The sequence below is a fragment of the Centroberyx affinis genome, unplaced genomic scaffold (genome assembly GCF_046629955.1).
Source record: "Centroberyx affinis isolate AG114_WGS23_722 - 3 ecotype Tasmania unplaced genomic scaffold, CSIRO-AGI_Caff_v1 ptg000358l_1, whole genome shotgun sequence".
NCBI classification, from domain to species: Eukaryota; Metazoa; Chordata; class Actinopteri; order Beryciformes; family Berycidae; genus Centroberyx; species Centroberyx affinis.
In genome coordinates, this window is record NW_027279029.1 from 93669 (window position 1) to 112074 (window position 18406).

The following is an 18406-nucleotide window of genomic DNA, read 5'->3' on the forward strand; positions in this document are numbered from 1 at the left end:
GGCAGAGCACGTACACAGCTCAAACATCTTTGCATAAACAGGTTATGTAATAACGAGCCGAAACAATATTAGATTCAAGTTTTACTGAATTTCAATGTAGCAGTGGTTTGAGAGTAGTGTTAACACATAACACAGTGGGAAAACATTCTCAAATAACTAAAAAATACAATATAGAAAAAGACCATCAGTGCTTAATTTCTGGTAGTGCATTTCAAAACTAGATCTTTGCATTTGGAACAAACACGCAGGTAAAAAATTGGTCCTCATTTGTCGAAACAATGATTCTCAAATATAAATCAAGAGAAATGATCTTGGCATGTAAACAGTTTGTGTTTGTAGTGAATGTAAACAGTAATACTGAGAGCCTTGTGATTGTATAGGCTCCTCAGGAATTTGGCATCAGCGCTCCAAAAACATTTTCTCCAGTTCATCCATCCAGTCGCATGGAGATTCTTCTTCAAAGTCCCTGTGGAGAGAAGAGGCATTCTGTTTCTGTGTTTCCATATAGGTGTGCCTTTATCCAAATGAAACAAATACAGGTTTATACGTTTCATACATTCTACGAAGATCCAACCAAAATTCATACAGTACTCTCCATATATATGAATGCTTAATGTGTATGTTAAAGGGGAAATAAGTACGATTTTTATTATCATTTTTTTTATCAGTACTTGTCAATACTTTCCAGCCTGTACTCCAAAAAACAAAAACTCCCCACCAACTGAAATTCGAATATCTCAAGACATAAAAGCAAATTACAAAGCAATATTACGACTGCAATAGTTTGCATTGTGATATATTATCTCAGTTTCTGTTGGCTGTCTGCTTGGCTAGCTTGCTCGTGATAATGTGACTTTATTATTTGTATCAAATACAGGCCAATGTAAGCTGTGCCAGAGACTTGTAGATGTTATTGCAATTCCCACTGGTCGCTGATAGAAGTCAATAGAAGCCACATGTGAGATGTCACAAGCACTTTCATTAAAACAAGACTGTGATCAAAATAAAATGCAAAGACAGGGTTTCCTTCCCTGTTTTAGAACAGTCTGGTAAGTTCAGAAAATTACATCACTTTATTGTAATGCAGCCTTTAAAACCAGTAAAAGACAACACTTATGCCATATCACGATATTACGATATCCAAAATCTAAGACGATATCTAGTCTCATATCACGATATCGATATAATATTGATATATCGCCCAGCCCTACTTAATCGCCCTTTAACATTTGGCAATCAATGAGTGTCATGACACAAGCTGTTTTTAAATTTAAAGTAGTTGTTGGTATCAGTCTTCATCACGACTTTAAAAATACACTAAGCATAAATAAAATCATCAAGGATGTTGACTCCTCATGATGTACCAGTGGCGTTATGTAAAATCCGCTCATCATTAGTAATATAGTGTTCCAGCTATAAATCAGGTGAACTTACGTGTCCTCATCATCAGAGCGCGGCTCCAGCCTGTTCTCGTCTGCTGCCACTTCCTGCTCAGGGCCGTCGGTGTCGTCACCCTGCGGCGGGGACAGCGGTCCCAGCAGGGGGTTTTCACCTGACCACAGAGAGACAGTTACAGTTTATATTCCACCACAACAACATATTCCTATCATGGTTACAAAGACTCTTTCAGGAAGTTAAAAGAACGCAACTTCTTCTACATCCAATGAGGCTTATTGTGTGCTGGAGTGAAACTATTTATATTACAAGAAAATGATCCACAGCTATGGCATGATAGAAATAGTTAATCTCATCTCATAATACGTGTGAAGGCTTACTGTACAAAAGAGTTTGGTTTTCTCACAGTTGAATGAAAGGCTTATGAATTATAGGAATTCCAGACTCCTAGTTTCATTTCACTATATATCAAAAGTGCAGTATTGCACATGTATTTAAGGTATTGCGACAGACCTCCTGTGTGTATTGAATAGGTGCTGAAGGCTGCGCTGAGCTGGACCTTCTCCAGCAGACTGAGAAGCCGCTCAGGAGGATTCCTCTCCCATCGTCTCCTCTGCTGGCGCTCCTGTGGCTTTCCTGAGCTTATGTCCGCTGAGACACCTGGACAAACCGGAATACAACCAGGGTTCCCACACTCACTTGGACATTGAATTCAAGCACTTTTTTAATGACTTTCAAGTTGTTTGGTGAAATTCAAGTACTCAAAATTGGCATGTTTTGAGGTAAAACATGACATTGGTCAAAGTTAGACATGACATAGGCCTCATTTTTACTCTTGTCATGTCAAGATATCCTAGTGAAATCATTTTAAAACTGCTGCTATATCGACACAAATCTCCATCACAGGGTTTTCCTCAGGATGTGTTGATCCTTGGATGGAGAGCGGTCCAAAGATTTGAGACATATTGATAAATTTGGGTGCTTTCAAGTACTTTCAAGGCCATCCATTCATTTCCAAAAACTTTTAATGCCTGGTTTTATTTTTCTCAAATCCACAAACTTGGAAGGATTTCAAGGCCTGTAGGAACCATGTACTGTACAAGACATTGACAACCTATTTGCTTCTCCTAATATCCTAATATCGTCGTACTTTCATGAGTAGAACCTGAGTGAGTTCGGCCAGTTGATGCCATGGTGTCAGATGAGAGGAGACTGGCGTTGCCCAACATCTGCAGCACGGAGTCCGAGGGCCGGCAGCCCACTGCTTTCGAGGACCGGGCTCTCCGCTTTCACAGTGGGCCTCAGATGACTCCACTCCTGGGGCAGAAGGAGTGGATACCGTGTTATTTTTCAATAATGAAAAACACAAGTAGTATGAGAAACCAAAGAGGGATCCGAGGCACTCTGTCGTGATAGCAAAAGTCAAAAGCCTATATTTTACATTGGCAAAAAAGTAAAAAAATGGCTGATGTGTTTCAGTGCGAATGAGCCTTTGTAATACGTTTTTACTTTTTCCATCAGTGCCTCGGACTTTCTTTGGGTTTTCATACATATCTGGTTGTAGCAGTAATACCCAAGAGGCTGCTTTTCACTGTGTTTATGGGTGTGACGATGATGCGGCTAGGCACAGCTAAGTCCTGTTGGCATCGTAAAACCTTTCATAGTCTTTTTATATATCTTGATGGAATGTAACAGAAATTATACAACCGGTATATACACCACATATCTGCTGGAAAAGAATGCTTATTTTCTCACTGACAGCCACATGAATTTTCAACAGTTCACAAGTTTCCATATAGACATTTATGGAAAAATGACAAAAAAGAACACTTAATTTCAGTGACGTGGTTTTCCCACAACCGCAGCAGTATATCCTCTAGTTTACGATGAGAACGAAACTGTATTTTGTCTCTTAACTTCGGACGCTACCTTCAAATGTTGATGTTGTAATTAGACTCTTCTGTCCCAGAAGATTAGCAACCTTCTCCCCCTCTTCTCTTCTCCATCTCCCCTTTCGCCTCCCCTGTTCCTCCGTCTCTATCGCCTGCGAAAGATCCAAAGCAACGCAGTAAATCAAAACCATAACATGAGTTACGCGGCCATCTGAACTAACACCGGCTTGTCAAGGGTCAGATCCCATGTAGGGTCACCGCAGCTGGGAATGTTGTGTAAGACCTTGTAGCCAGTGCGAAGTTTAAATTCAAATTTTACATCAGGTCACGACAACATGTCATTCTGATGGATTGGGCAGCGGTAAAACGACTTGAGTTATTGTCACCAGGCAGCTCAGTCAGCTGACCACAGTGAATGGTGTTCCTGGAAAAAGACAATAGTACGCATGTGTTTTGCACATTGTTTTTGTCATTTTTCTGTACATATGGTACCTCCGTCCAGGGTTTTACGTAGATTCTGTATATATGTTATCCGTAAAATGAATATAAGGTGTATATAAGTGCACCTGTACAGGCCTGGACTCTGCACATATGTATGGCTTTCTATAAACATTTTGTACATCATGTATATGCGCTGTAAATTCACATATCAGTGTTCTTCTTGTTCCCATATCACATTGTTATATTAGGCATATATTCTCATTGTTATACACTACCAGTCAAAAGTTTGGACACACCTGATTGAATGTACTATGTTTGTCATTATCTTAAAGCCATTTTGCTCTAAAGGCTTATGCTTAAATGCTTGAAATTTGTTTTTTAGACAAATATAAATTGTAAAGTTGATGCCTATGTATGAATTTCTTTCCAAAGCCTTTGCCTTTCCATCAAGGCAAAGGGCGGCTACTTTAAAGAATCTAAAATATAAGATAGTTTTGATTTGTTTAACACTTTTTTTGGTCACTGCATAATTCCATTTGTGTTATAATAGTGTTTACTATTATTCTAAAATGTAGAAAATAGTAAAAAATAAAGAAAAATGTGGTGTGTCCAAACTTTTGACTGGTAGTGAAATGTTTGTTATCACCTATTTCATACAATATATTTCATATTTTTGGTAATACTTTAGTCCGCAAGTGGTAACTACATTTTTACCTGGGAGGGTAGATGGCCACGCAGGAGTCTGGAAATCCGGTGGGAGGTGAGGATGGTGTGGAGGGACGGCCTGTCTTTGGGGTTTGTCTTAAACATCTGCTTGACCAAATAGTGCAGCTCATAGGGCAGGTGGCTGGGCAGGGGAGGGTAGGCGCCTCTACACACCTTGAGAATCAGACTCTTCCAGCTGGATGCCTGGAACTGGAGACAAGAGGGGGAACGGACTGGATGAGCATCTCTGGGAACACAAACCCTTCCAAGCCACAAAAAATACACAGCAGATAATTCGACTCAGCTGAAGATACTGGACTCTCCGTCATTTCACAACAATGGCTTTGCAGTATCTCTGGCTGCACGGTGAGATGTCAGCAGAAAGTATTCTACACAGTGATTCATTGACAGTGTTTGGAGAGAGGCCCGAGAGTCAAAGCGGCGGTATGGAGAGAGGAGGGGAAGTACCGGGTGGCGCAGGGTGCAGAGCTCGTACAGGACGCAGCCCAGAGACCACACATCACTGCAGAACACACAAACACACAGAGGGTTATTCATGCACACCAGACGTTCGTCATTTCTTGGCTAAATCAAAAAAAAAAATACAAGACTGAGTAGCCTCCACATCACACAAGTCATCTTGCTTTGTTTAGGAATAGTACAGATAGGAGTACACACTGCATATCATTTTGTAGCATTGTTGATTGTTATTATGGTTATGTTAATATATATATTCACAATATGCAATGAACATGAACAAAGCACTTTTAGCCTCCATCTCAACCCAAATTTTTTTCAGTTTATGTGTCAACAGTGATAAGACTGTACAATGTTTCCTGCCCAAATGGCCCCAGCCTCAGCCAGCTAGGAGGGAGCTGAAGCAGGATGCCTGCACTGTTTATATACGTACTATCCTGGATTGCTTTTTGCATTCCTGCCCTCTGGTCTATTCTGTAAGAGTGTTCTCAGACTGGGTCCACTTGGCTAGTTTGTTTCGAGTACGTTTACCTCCTTGTCACGGTTACTTCTGACAAGTGTGAAAGTGAAATCACAACCTGTTCCAAACGAAGCATGGCAGTCTTTGGCTCGACTGCAACCGAGATGTGAACAGCGATCAGGAAAAGAGCTCAACAGTGCGGCATGTTTCACACCCATATTTTGTTGTCTGTTACCATAGTTACTTCCTTCGCGTGCCATGAATCATAACGGGACAGATATCGCTTGACACCTGACGGTGTGAAACCAAACATGACCGCTATACAGCCGGGACAGGGCTCGTTTGTACGGTTTGGGTTTTCAGTTTCGGACCCCGTCAGAAAGCACCCGAAGACTTTTGGTTAAAGTGTTTCCTGTTCTGCATATAGTTCTGCATATTATCTGAATATGAGTTGGCACATATGACACATTTTCTATATGCATGCAACCTCCATAGTGATGCTGAAACAAAGACAATAATACTGTACACATGGGCTTTGCACATTGTCATTTTTCTGAACATTTGGTACCTCCATCTGGGATTTTATGTACCTATCCAAATTTGTTTTTATACAATGCATCTACAGTATGTATGGCCTTCTATAGACTTGCTAATGTGAATACAACGCACATTTTGCACATCATGTATATTTGCTGGCAACTCACATATCGGTTTTCTCCACATGCCCATATCTCATTGTTAAATATTCCTTATAAATCTATTGAAATGTTTATGTTTCATACTGCAGATATTTCATATTTTTGCTAATACTTTCATAGTGTACATATTCTGCATTCATTCTTTTCTTTGTTTCAGTACAATGTACTGCTGTACTGCTGTACAGTACTGCTGTACTGTACTTTTGCACACCCTAATGGGGACATTAGTCCAAACTCTTCTTATCTTATCTTATATGAAATGGAGCAACCAGCCAAACAGCCAAGGAAACATAATCATACCTCTTATTGTTGTATGGCTTGTTGTCCCAGATTTCTGGAGAGACATAATATGGCGTCCCAACATATGTGTGAGCGTAAGCCTTTGAGCTGCAGGAGAGGACACAATTACAAAAACGATGAGTCAAAATCGAAATATAACTAGAGCAAATAAAGCACAGTGCATTAACTTAAAAAAAAGTATAAATTGCTGCTTTGCTCTTCCTGTACCTATTCAGAACACAAGCGGAGCCAAAGTCCCCGAGCTTGATTGTCCCATTAGCTGTCAGGAAAATGTTCTGGGCGAGGAAATGAGAGAGAAATGATGACTAAACATGAAGATAAAAAAGAGCAGCCAACCATGGGACCATGATGATATTGTGTATAACTGGGAGATAATGTTGTGATCTTATCTCGATCAGCAATTTTACCATTGCTTATTTTACTGCACAGCACTCATACTGATGAGATTCCATCAACATGCAGCCAACCAATAAACTAAATTAACTACTTCTTGTTGTTCTGACTCAGAGGCCATAAAGAAACATAAAGAAAATCAGATCTTCGCCTCAAGTTTGTAATGAGTTTTCTGTGTGTGGCCTACGCCAAAATTCAAAAGAATAATCATTTTCTGGAGGCTTTGTCACCAACTAAAATGCAAAATCCATTAACATGTATGTATGTATGGACATGTATGGAACATGTATGTAACATAATTATAAACTGTAACTTCAGCAACACACTACCTTGGCCTTCAAATCTCTGTGCAAAACCCGTTTATCATGGATGTGCATCGTACCAGCGCACATTTGAGCAAACCATTTCAAGATCTGAAAAAAAACCACAGCAAATCAGAGTCAGAGAAACTAAATCTACAGATCTAAAACAAAAGAACAAATCAGTAACACGACCATGTCCATTTAAATTGTGTGAATAGCTTCAGGAAGTCGAGGCCCACATCATCGACTGAGAACAGCCTGGTTTTCTGTTGCCGGATCCTCTGGAGCAGGTCTCCTCCGCTGCAGTACTCCATGACGATACACAGGTGGCCGTCAGCTGAACAAACACAATCACAATGCCTATTCCGCACTCATAAACCATAATAACTGCATTACGCCAAAATGTCATGATCATAGCATCTGTGAATACCTTCAAATGCCTCCCTGAAGGCGACGATATGAGGATGTTTCATCCTGGACAACAGGACCGCTTCTCTCCTCGAATTCTCCAATTTGGACTGATTCTATAAAAATGCAAATATGATGAATGCATCGCGGTTATGCAAATTAAACAGCCGGCTCTCTGCGTTGGCAGTGATCTCGCAGTTATCGCCATGGGATCACAATGCAAATAACATTTCCATATCAGACCCAGGCTATGGTGTTGGATTCTGGATTCAAATACAGTCTACAGTGGCATAAAAATGAGTTTATTGGGGAGTTTATATTTATTTTACTTATTTATTTTAGACAGACAGACTTGTAGGTGTTTGTTGGAGATCCAGTTCAAATCCAGTTAATTCTGTTACACCAGAGATAAGGATAAAAACTAGATGCACATCATTATCTTTGTTTGCACACCTACCTTTGGCAGCAGGATCTCTTTGAGCACATATTTCTTCTGACTGTTTTTACACTGGACCAGCAAAGCCCTGCCGAAAGACCCTTCACCTATCACTTTTTGGAGTGAGTATCTCTCCATGGTTCCTCTGTGAACCTTTAAGAGAGACAAAATCACAAACCACCAACAGTTACAATGAGTTGAGTCCGTGTATGGGTGCTTGCAGGCCTCCAAAATATAAGAAACAGCCCAGAAACAGTTCACATTATATTTGGATTTTCTTGTTTAGTCTATAGTGCTGACATACAGACAGTCATAATATGAAATGTATCGCGTGAGGCATAAAGCACCAAAAACCTCGTACCCCAGAAAGCGTGTTGTTCGGTTAGGTGCCACTTCCTTATTATTGTATGACGTAGGCAAAACGTAGCTGTGCCGCACCGACCTGCCTCTAGATGGCAGTAGATTATAATCCCTAAACCCTAATCTGATTGATGGAAGGTTTTTAAGGTATTTCCCTAAAAAAAGACCAAAATAATGTTATAGTGATTCAACCTATGGATTCAACCTATTACACCGTATGTTTGATATTGGATTATCGTTCCTTGAGGCGCTTTTTTTTTCTTTTTTTTTTTTTTTTTTTTACTGTTCTCTCTTTTATATGACTAACTGTATTTTGAATTCATATATTGTTGTATACTGTGTGCAATTCATATGTTTGTCATGATGCTGCTTTCTTGGCCAGGTCTCCCTTGAAAAAGCGATTCTAAATCCCAGTGAGGCTAACCTGCTTAAATAGGCTAAATGTTAAATGAAAATGAATAAATAAAATCAACAAGGAGAGTACATCAAAATATGCATCATTTATAGTACTAAAATGCTAAACTGTGCACTTAGCTCGAATACCTGTGAGAAATACAATGAAAAACGTCTCAGTGCACTTTGTCTTCTCTCACAATTGGAAAAAAATCAGCTCAGCCTCCAAATATTAACTCATTAGAGGATTTATTGTAAAAAAAATCAAGGCAGATCAACCGCACTCGCGCTGAACACTGAATGACTCCCCTGCCTCCTGACCTGATCCGATCCTACGGGAAATTGAAAGTGACCCGATGTGGTCCGGGTCAGTGTTTCTCATCTGGCGGGTCGGGACCCCGCGGTGAGTCGCGAGCTGCTCTGACAGCCTCACCGATCAGGCGCAGCCCGGGAGAAACGGCGCTGTCCGCCCGGGTCATGGCTCGGTGCCAGAGGTAACATGTTGGTCATGATGAAAAGGCAATTGAGAGTCATGATACTACTATACAGGGATACTGTGGATGAAGTAATAACGCAGCATAGCTTGTGTGGAGAGGAAACCGTACTGGTCGTGTTGTGTAACGATTCCGCCTCAGATTATCGCAAGAGCCCGGATAGCTCAGTCGGTAGAGCATCAGACTTTTAATCTGAGGGTCCAGGGTTCAAGTCCCTGTTCGGGCGGTAGAAGTTTTAAACATGAAAGAAGTAGAAATCATCCTTAAACCAGCGAGTGTGAGAAAAAATAGTTGAATCAGAAAGAAAGTTCACTTGGAAGAAATAGTCGTGTGTGAAATAAACTTCAGCTGAATGTGTCTACTCGCTGCCCTGTGTCTCAAAACTCACAGAGCACTTTGTACAAAAACTGAATTAGCCCACAGAGTTGTATCTCAACTTTCCTCCAAGTGCTAGAAGTTAAGAGGACAATGTTTCTCCAGCTACCAAAAAAAAAGAAGCATAAAATGTCCATTAAATTTCTCCAAACAGCTCCAAGCAGCGTAATTCAAGTGTTCTGAAGCCAAACGATTGCACCGTGGGCGTAAAAGTCCAATATTCTCCTCATTGTCTCCTATATTTTTTCCGCTTACGGAAGACTCTGCTTGCTGTACTTGTAGGAGAGACCAGACGATTTTCATGGAGGAAAATATAGGAGATAATGAGGTATAAATATTGGACTTTGGGACCAACAGTCTAACTATTTGGCTGCAGAACACTTGGATTATGCTGCACAAGCTGTTTGGAGAAATTTGATTTGACATTTTATTTACTTTTTTTTTTTTAACAGTAAAAGATATCCCCGTCAACTTCAATAGTTTGGGAGAACGCTGAGATGGAGATACAGGAGCTAACTCGCTGTGTGTTTGTTGGTTATTCAAACCCTTGACAGAGTTTGCACTGACATGGGGATGAGGAGATAATGACTGTATTTTCATTTTTGGGTGAAATGTTACTTTAAGCGCAAGGCAGGGAATTACCAGCAGCTCAGTAGGGCTTTTCTGTAGCTGACAGTGTGTTATAGAAGGATCGCAGATAGTAATGTAGATGTAAATCAGACAGAGGGTAAACTATGTGACCTCAAGTCGGTGATCATCAAAAGGCAAGCAAGCACCAGTATAGAAGAGAATCAATTATATTTTCAGAAAAACATGACATTTTTGTTCCTATCCTCACACTGCTTAGATCAGTTTGATACAATGCATACTATGAATTTATGCAGCTTTAGCCTTTGTTTGATCTGCTCATGTGTGTTTATGCAAGGGATTTTTGTCTCTCTGCTCCTTGTTCTTTGTCTGCATTATTATTTTTTAAAATCTTTTGAACAGCACTTTAGTCAACAATGGCTGTTTTAAATGCACTTTCTAAATAAACTTGACGTGGTTAGACTTATTCCAGCCTTAAAAGATGTGTAAACTCTGTATTCCACAAATAAAAAGTTGGTTAAACTGAGTGTGGGTGGGTTTCCCCTCTATTACTTCCCTGATCTCAGGTATCTGAGGCAAAACACATCACATCACACTTTGTTTTTAACATCTCATATAGCAGCTCAGACTGCAGCAGCTCCGCCTGTCCCTCCATGTCTCCTCCTCCGGCTCTGCGAAGTGGAACAAGACAGTGTTTATATTTGGCTAAAGTACAACTATTTTTGGATGTTGGTCTGAATCTGCTGTGTTCAGTTCATAAGGGAGGAACTTTAACAGGGGCAACTGGGCCAATCATTAAATAATGTTGATTAAAGATAGCTAAGAAATGACCATCATGTGTGTTGGTGTTTTAGTTTTTACCACATGCCGAGCACGTGAGGATGAGATGAAAATCACATTTCTACAAAGAAGGTAAACTTTAAAAAATGAGCTATGGCATGCTGTAGGTGTTTGCAGCACTGGGAGCATTTAAATGCAAAATCATAATAGATGGTATCAATCAGATGCTGGGACACTTTTCTGTTTTGCTGCTTCAAATATGACAAATGACTGAAATGAAGCAGCGGTGGGCAATGTAAATTCAAACTAAATTAAATGAAAAGCTTCTTCTGTTGCAGTGTTGTCAAAATGCAAAAAAAGCTTCCCCTTTTTCATTAACTTCATACTTTTTGAGCTGCACTAACATTTTTACATTTGAGGTTATTAAGGAAATATATCTCTTGTAACATAAAATATCTTGATGTTTTGCCAATCCAATTTCAAAGAGCAGCTTGAAATACATTAAAAGCCATCAAACAGCACTTCAAGGGGAGGGTTGGAAGTCTACGCCCTGTATAAGGAGCTGAATACTTGACTCCATCAGAGGCCCATTAAAAACCTGAGAAAGATATAATATTACTGGTTATATATTTTAAAAAAGAAATGATGTAGGCTTATGATCATGGCAGTATAACATTTTCCTTTGGCCAGATGGCACATTTACTCTTCAATGTACAGTGTATAAAACATACAAGTTAATAAGATGCCAATGTTCAGGTTATCTGTGAGAGAAAGTAGGACTTTGAGTTTAAGAATTTTGTTATTCCATTCTTATAATAGGCATATAGTCCAAACCAGAAGCAAACTAGAAGCTGGAGGCCAATGAACCAAAACTGTAATCTATTACGTCATGAAGCTGCTTTGTCGACAGTGAGAGCCACTCTGTGAGCCCGTCCAAAGTTTATCTGAACTTTTAAGTCCATATGAGCCTTATATAACAGAAGTGCTATCACCGCCCTCAACCTGAAAGCACACCCTGAAATCCAGATAATCATCTTGGATGCTGCCACCTTTTCCCCTCTTTTTCAATTCATTTTCTATATATATATTTTTTTTTTTATCTGTATGCCTTCACAGATCAGCGGAATGGAGCGGTCTGTACTTTTCTCTCTGGTCAAGGGAGATGAGTTAATGTTCTCTAATACAGACTAAGCTGTCTAAAGGTATTCATGGTGTTTTGTTGCATCACCACATGGCCATCTTGGTGGGAAAATATCAGATGATTGTAATAAAGTAACAGGTGATTCTAATCAATTGACAGCCATAGCCAGTGAGCTGTGTATATGGCAAAGTACCGTATTTAAAAGTTGAAATTTCTTTTTGATTCAACCTTCATACCATGTCAGATTTCTGGAACCATCCCTTGTGCTATTCGCCTAGGGTTAGGCTAATTGGAAACCTGGATGTTAGAGGAAAACGGGGTGGGTGAGTGCATGTATGTCATTATGGTTATCAAGGGGGCTCCTCCTATCACACATGTTTTGTTGAATCGGGTCCACAACACCTCCAGAAAGCTTCACAGGAAAGTCTGGCTTCCCAGAACAAACCCTGTTCTCAGCACCAATCAGACCTACAAGCAAAACCAAAAGTTTCACTGAGCTCTGAAAGGATTCAAACTGCACAATCTTCTATATCGGCAGTTAAAAAAAGGGTTGTTAGTAACCTTGAGAAGAGCTTTCTGAGTCTGTTAAATTTTTTTATAATCGATACCAGTTGGCTCAAGACAAAGTTTTGATGAAAATATCAGTTTAGAGATGGGTCTATATAGTTATTGAGGATTATCGGATGGAGGCTGGGTTTCTGAGAGATGGGTTGAACTGCTGTGTGCTTGAAACTGGGAGGGAAAGTACCAGTGGCCAGAGAGCTGCTTACAACTGATAAGATGCTGGGATTAACTGTCTCAAAGACCTTCTTTAGGAACTTGGTGGGGACAACAGGTAGAGCACTTCATATGACTAACAGTCTCTTTAAATATGATAGGGAAATAGGTTTAGAACAATTAAAAACAGCAAAAAAAACAGCAGCAAATTGTAGTTCTCTCAACCTTTTGTTAAAGGATAAAAGAAACTCCTCACATCTCTCTGTGCTGTAACAGGGGGGAGGGTTGGAGCAGAGTTGATTACACCGAACAGTATCCCAGAGTTGTTGTGACAGTTTTTAGATATGAGCTCAGAGAATAATGCTGCTCTTGCATCTCCTTTTTTTTTGCATATATGATATTTCACATTAGGTCTTTGATGGGGTCGTAAAATATTTGCACTTTACTGGTCTTCCATTTATGTTCTGCTTTTCTGCAATCTCTCTTTAGCACTTTTTTTTTTAAGTTCACTGAGCGAAGGTAAGGCTTTGGGCCTGGATTTTTTTTTTTACTTTAAATGGTGCAAAAGCATCCAGTATGGCTGAGCAAGCACTTTTACAAATGTGAACTGAATGGAAGCCCTGTCACATGTGAAGCTCACAACATACAGTTTTTGTTAGGACTGTGTCACGGAAGTGTTGATTCAATTGTGGAGATTTTTGAGGCTGTAGTTTTGTAGTTTTAGTGTTTAGCAACTATCCTGTTAAAGTCAGGGGGCAGGTCTCAACCAGGTTTGAAAATAACAGAAAGATCTCTGTGTGTCCTCCGCACAAGCTGCACACAGGTAAGAAATCAAGGTCTAAGTCGAGTGGAAACTAATCATTAATGTATAATATGAAAATATGAGCTTGGTGATGTTGCCAATGCAGCTAAGGTGAGATAGCAGTGTGCACTCAGCTGATTGACAGCCTGGGCTATATGCCCTCTGGCTTCAGAGTTTGCCTCATTTGTCTGATGCTTGAGGCTCAAAATCTATTTTGAAAACCAAATAGCAGAGCAATGACACTATTAATATTGTGGAGATTTCGACATATTTTGACACTCAAAAATTTCCTTCCAATATGTGGATTACTTTGCTCAGTTCAAACAAGCAGCCAATTTAGAAATCCTTCTTTCAAGTATCTGTCTGTCCCTGTCAGTGAGCTTTGATCTGCAACCTCTGATCTAATTTGCTGATGCAGTTTCACCATGTGTGGCATAGGTTGTCATGATTTTCAAGTTTCTCTCGCCACATTATAATAATTTTACTGTTTTTGTGACTGATGCACCTGTAATTCAGACACTGACTACTTGGCTTCAACTAACTCTGTTAGTTGCCTCACATTGCCTCACAATTCACATATAAAAGTGATGATTTGTCAGATCTGCAGCGGACACATCCTGCTAATTGGCATTTTTAAGTAGAGTGGGCAGTCCACTCTCTTCAGCATTATTTAATAAATTCAGAGAGTTGTAAAGCACAGTGGGAGGCAAAGAAGAGAATATTGTGGTGGGAGTTGATCCAAGGCCAGTTAAGGAACATGTGTGACTCCAGAGATTTGGGCCTTAACAACTCAGCTGATCCAAGGCCAGTTAAGGAACATGTGTGACTCCAGAGATTTGGGTCTTAACAACTCAGCTATCTGGGAACACCAGTAGTTGCTGATAGTTGGCATTCCACTTAATGTGATTCACCTGTGTAGCCTTTGTAATGGTGCTGTAGTTAATTCAAAGTCCTTTTTTTTGCATGTTTCTGTTATTTTGTCCAACTCGTGTATGCAGTTTTGCAGCACAATATTGTAAAGTATTGATTATGTCAAAGAAAAAACATTTACCAGAAATTCATGGCTAGCAAAATTATCAATGCAGCCAATTATTACACTGAAGGACGGGCAAAATGACCTGCTAGTCTTTTTCAGCACACAGCATGAAATGCCCAAGCTGTAATCACTAGTGATCCTGGCTGGATGACGTTTTGGGGTGACGGATCACTTTCTACACGCTGCCGACTCTATGGCTATCACCACAGATCACTATCTTGCTATGCTCCAACATCAATTATGCATCAAAATCACACGCTACTGTGCAGATTTGCACTTGTTGAATATCTTTATGCAGATTGGAGTTCCAGCTCTGGAGGGAGAAATAATCTTATGGAGTTAAACCTCATTGGGCGGAGCCAAAGAACCATGTTAGATCAAAGCCCAGTGAAAAAGGCAAGAGGTAAGAAGCAAATATGAAGCCTAGTGCTCTTGCTACTAACTGAACAAATGCAATCTAGCCATCATCCAACTTCACCTATAGATATATAGGTCAGCTAGTTAGCTAGCCTACATTTTGACCAGACGTCCTTCTCTGCCTTTCAGGTTTGCCAGTTAGCCAACTTGCACTCTGGAAAACTGTGGTTCTTTGGCTCCGCCCATTGAGTTTTTGCTCAACCAATTAGATTATTTCTGCCTCCAGAGCAGCTCTACCTCACAGCTTTCACGCAGTTTGCATGTTATAAGACAATCAGCAGTCTGTGGGGAGCAAACCTCAGACTGCATTGCACACCCTGTCAGTCTGGGGTAAGGGTACTGGAGTAAGGGGAGGAACACTTCAACTTGACCCCAATGTGTCAGCCGTGGCTGATGAGGCATCTGGTTGACACTCTGTAACAATCGCTGGTGATATCAATCAGCACAGCAGATCAGAGAGCGAGCAGAATGCAGAGGAGCCACACTGACTTATTAAACAGAGCAAGTACTGTGAGCGAGATTTCTCAAGCGAAGGTGGAGGGGCTGCCATTATCTGGGGGTTGCTATGCATTGTGAGAAAGTGGGCCTGCGCTAATGAGGGCCATACACTTCCAGAACAGCCGCATTTTCAATGAGCTGACTTTGAACACTTGGTCTTGAATGAATCTCTCAAGTGTTGTTTGTTAATCAAAGGAGAAAAAACAGAGAGGCACAAAATACTAAAAATAGTGACTCAAAAGCTGGGTGCAGCTCATGCTTTTGGTGACACACATACAACTGTGGCAATTGCTATGAAAATGTTACCATTATTACTATTCACGCTATGAAAGCAGGTTGAGGAACTTCGAACACCCTTTGACATTAAGCCGATGGATGCACAGCTACTCAATGTTTCAGGCTATGATTGCATCGTAGGGATTGTCTGGAAGACTCTGCTTTGAAGCTGAGTAACCTGATCAAAAGGCAAATAATCTGACTAGAGGTCACGGGATTTACTTCATCAATAAAGGGAAAAGTTAAATTCACAGCGCTGCCCCTCTTTATCCTCTTTATTGATTGAAAAAGGACTCCCACATGTACTCAACACTGCCAAGATCAAGAGGTCATGGGAAAAGCTTTTTAGGAATGTGAGCAGAAACCTGTTCAGTGTGAAATAGCCCTTTACTTTAGGGATGTTCTGTGAAATAACACTTTAAACAGAGAATTTCAATAAACGTTTATTTACAAAACGAAAATAATGACAAAGAATAATCTGAAGTGTGAATACAAAACATGTGCTAATATGATAAAATACATTATCATACACAACTTATATCTTAAGAATATGTTAAATAAACTATGTTTATTTTAAACTAGATTTTTGGAATCTGAAAAGGCTGTGTTTCAGGAAGCAGGCAGCCGATGTTGGATTGCTTTATGTTATAGGGATTATTGCATTTCAGTCTTTGTTTAAGGCAAGGATGAGCCATGGAAAGGATACAGAAACACTTCACATAACAATGAAGCAATATTACGTTTCTCTTCATCACAGGGCGCACTATCACATAAACATCAATGACCAGAGAGGAAGAGGAGGACAAACAAAAAAGCACTCTTTTTATATAAAAAAAAGAGATAGTTACATAACAATTATACAAATAGGATTGGTCCATACATTTTTCATTTAAGAATAGCTTTTAGGAGAAGTACCAGTTTTCAAAGCCATGTGTGTGTGTGCTGCATTATGAAACAGTCCCTGCAGTTGTCAGCTGAGCAGTGTCCCATGATGTGCAGAGCACCGGTATGACTGTGAGTCTTTGGTGCCTGCTGTCGCTGTACTGGTATGAGTCCGCAGAGGCAGAGCCCTCTCCCCTTGGCCACGCCGCCTGCGGTCTCCGCCTGTCCCTGTCGCTCGGACGCTTCCTCTAGTACGGATACTGCTTCTGCTTCTTCCCGGCGAAACAGGCCAGCCAGGTGCACAGGAGCATGGCAGCTGCCGCCCCGGCGCCTGTGCAGTAGTACGCCCAGCCGATCTGACAGGAACCTGGGGAGGCAAACGGGACAGGGTTCAGGACGGGAATGTGCATAATGCCATTAGAGCAGGTTGGACATATGAGATATTTGGAGGGGTTATTTGGGGGACAGTTGGGGGCGGAGGGGGGGGTTGGAGAATTGTGCTTCTGCCAAGGAGGTTCGTTTGTTTGTCTGTCTGTCAGCAGGATATCTCAAATACTTACAGACGGATTTGCATGAAATTTGGCAGACAGACAGGCTTTGGGCCAAGGAACAATTGATTCGATTTTGGTGGGATGCCTGCCATTAGACGATTATCATGTTTACGCCCTATCTATGAAACTAACAGAGGTAGAGACTTGATTCCAAATTACTAAGGGAATGTTTTCAGGGTCAAGAAATGGTTTTAATTTAAAAATTGAAGTGATAGGAATGATGTCTTTGGGTGTAATTGTTCAGTGTTGGTGGAGGTTTGCGCTCTCCAAGTGCCTTTTAGTTGTGTATGTATTAGGATCTTGTATCTTGGCTGAGTCATCCATGTAACTGACATTGTGCTGTAATGCAGATTACTGTGCATTTGAGTTACATATGAAATCTGTGTTTGATTATGTCTCAACAATATGTCAAGAATGCTAGACCTCCAATTTTACCTGAAAGCCAGCATTAACATGAGAGTGTTAAGAATTCGCTCTGAGGAGAAAATGTTGTGCTGCTTGAAATTTTTGTTCAAGCCTCTACATTTCCCTTCCCCGTGTGAAAAAGTGTTAGCCTTGTTGAAACAAATGCAGTAAACATACTTTTACTTCATTTGCAAGCAGACTGCCTGGTCAACACACATAACTCAGCAGTATGTGGTAAATGTACACGCACAATACAGTATTTTGGAACGCAGACTGGTGGCAGAAGATGCTGCAAATGAGCCAAAAGCCAAAAGCAAACAAAGATTATAACAGAAAATGTCTCCCTAACATGTATCATTAATAATCCTTAGAGGAAATTATGTGCATTATTAAACAAGGGTGACCTAGATCTGATTCTAAGTTTGGAAATTCTTGTGACTACCATCAAGACTTCTCATTATAAACTCCAAAGTTTTGACAAATCGTTAACAAATTGTAGTGGCCGTCTTTTGATTAGGGAAACCTGATTTGACTGTCAAAATCATGAATACTTATTTCCTCTCTATTAGTGTCTCTTTCTGTTTCTGTCTCTTTCTCTCTCCCTCTCCCGTGTCACACCCTCTTACCACTAGCTGCCCTCTCTTTGTGAATGTGGCTGTAGTTTATGCTGCGTTCATGGGAAGTGGGAATATTCATTCGATCGACTTGACAGCTTAAAGCGACGACTTGGATTTGTTGATGCATGTTTTCGCTACTTTGGCTACTCATGATCATTTTTCACACT

General features: G+C 40.4%; 2 protein-coding genes and 1 non-coding gene across 4 annotated transcripts in view; 1 reads left to right on the forward strand and 2 right to left on the reverse strand.

Annotated features, from left to right (window-relative positions):
- Positions 1–108: 108 nt before the first annotated feature.
- Positions 109–8047, reverse strand: nek3 (NIMA related kinase 3). Its single transcript, XM_071515526.1, is given in 14 exon segments — positions 109–466; positions 1435–1552; positions 1909–2046; positions 2546–2647; positions 2650–2712; positions 3325–3439; positions 4443–4643; positions 4902–4956; positions 6369–6455; positions 6576–6643; positions 7091–7174; positions 7303–7400; positions 7494–7587; positions 7929–8047. Coding segments are annotated over 14 exon segments (1407 nt in total). The 5' UTR covers positions 8046–8047; the 3' UTR covers positions 109–399.
- Positions 8048–9307: 1260 nt separating this feature from the next.
- trnak-uuu (transfer RNA lysine (anticodon UUU)) lies at positions 9308–9380 on the forward strand. Its single transcript has one exon. It is a non-coding gene; the product is annotated as a tRNA-Lys (tRNA).
- A 6831-nt stretch (positions 9381–16211) lies between these two features.
- The window catches only part of LOC139641235 (LHFPL tetraspan subfamily member 6 protein), a 44080-nt gene continuing 41885 nt past the window's right edge, over positions 16212–18406 (reverse strand). For both annotated transcript variants that reach the window (XM_071515528.1, XM_071515529.1), the window contains exon 4: positions 16212–17033. In XM_071515528.1, the coding sequence (XP_071371629.1) occupies positions 16915–17033 (119 nt within the window). In that variant the 3' untranslated portion in view covers positions 16212–16914. The remainder of the gene's footprint in view (positions 17034–18406) is intronic.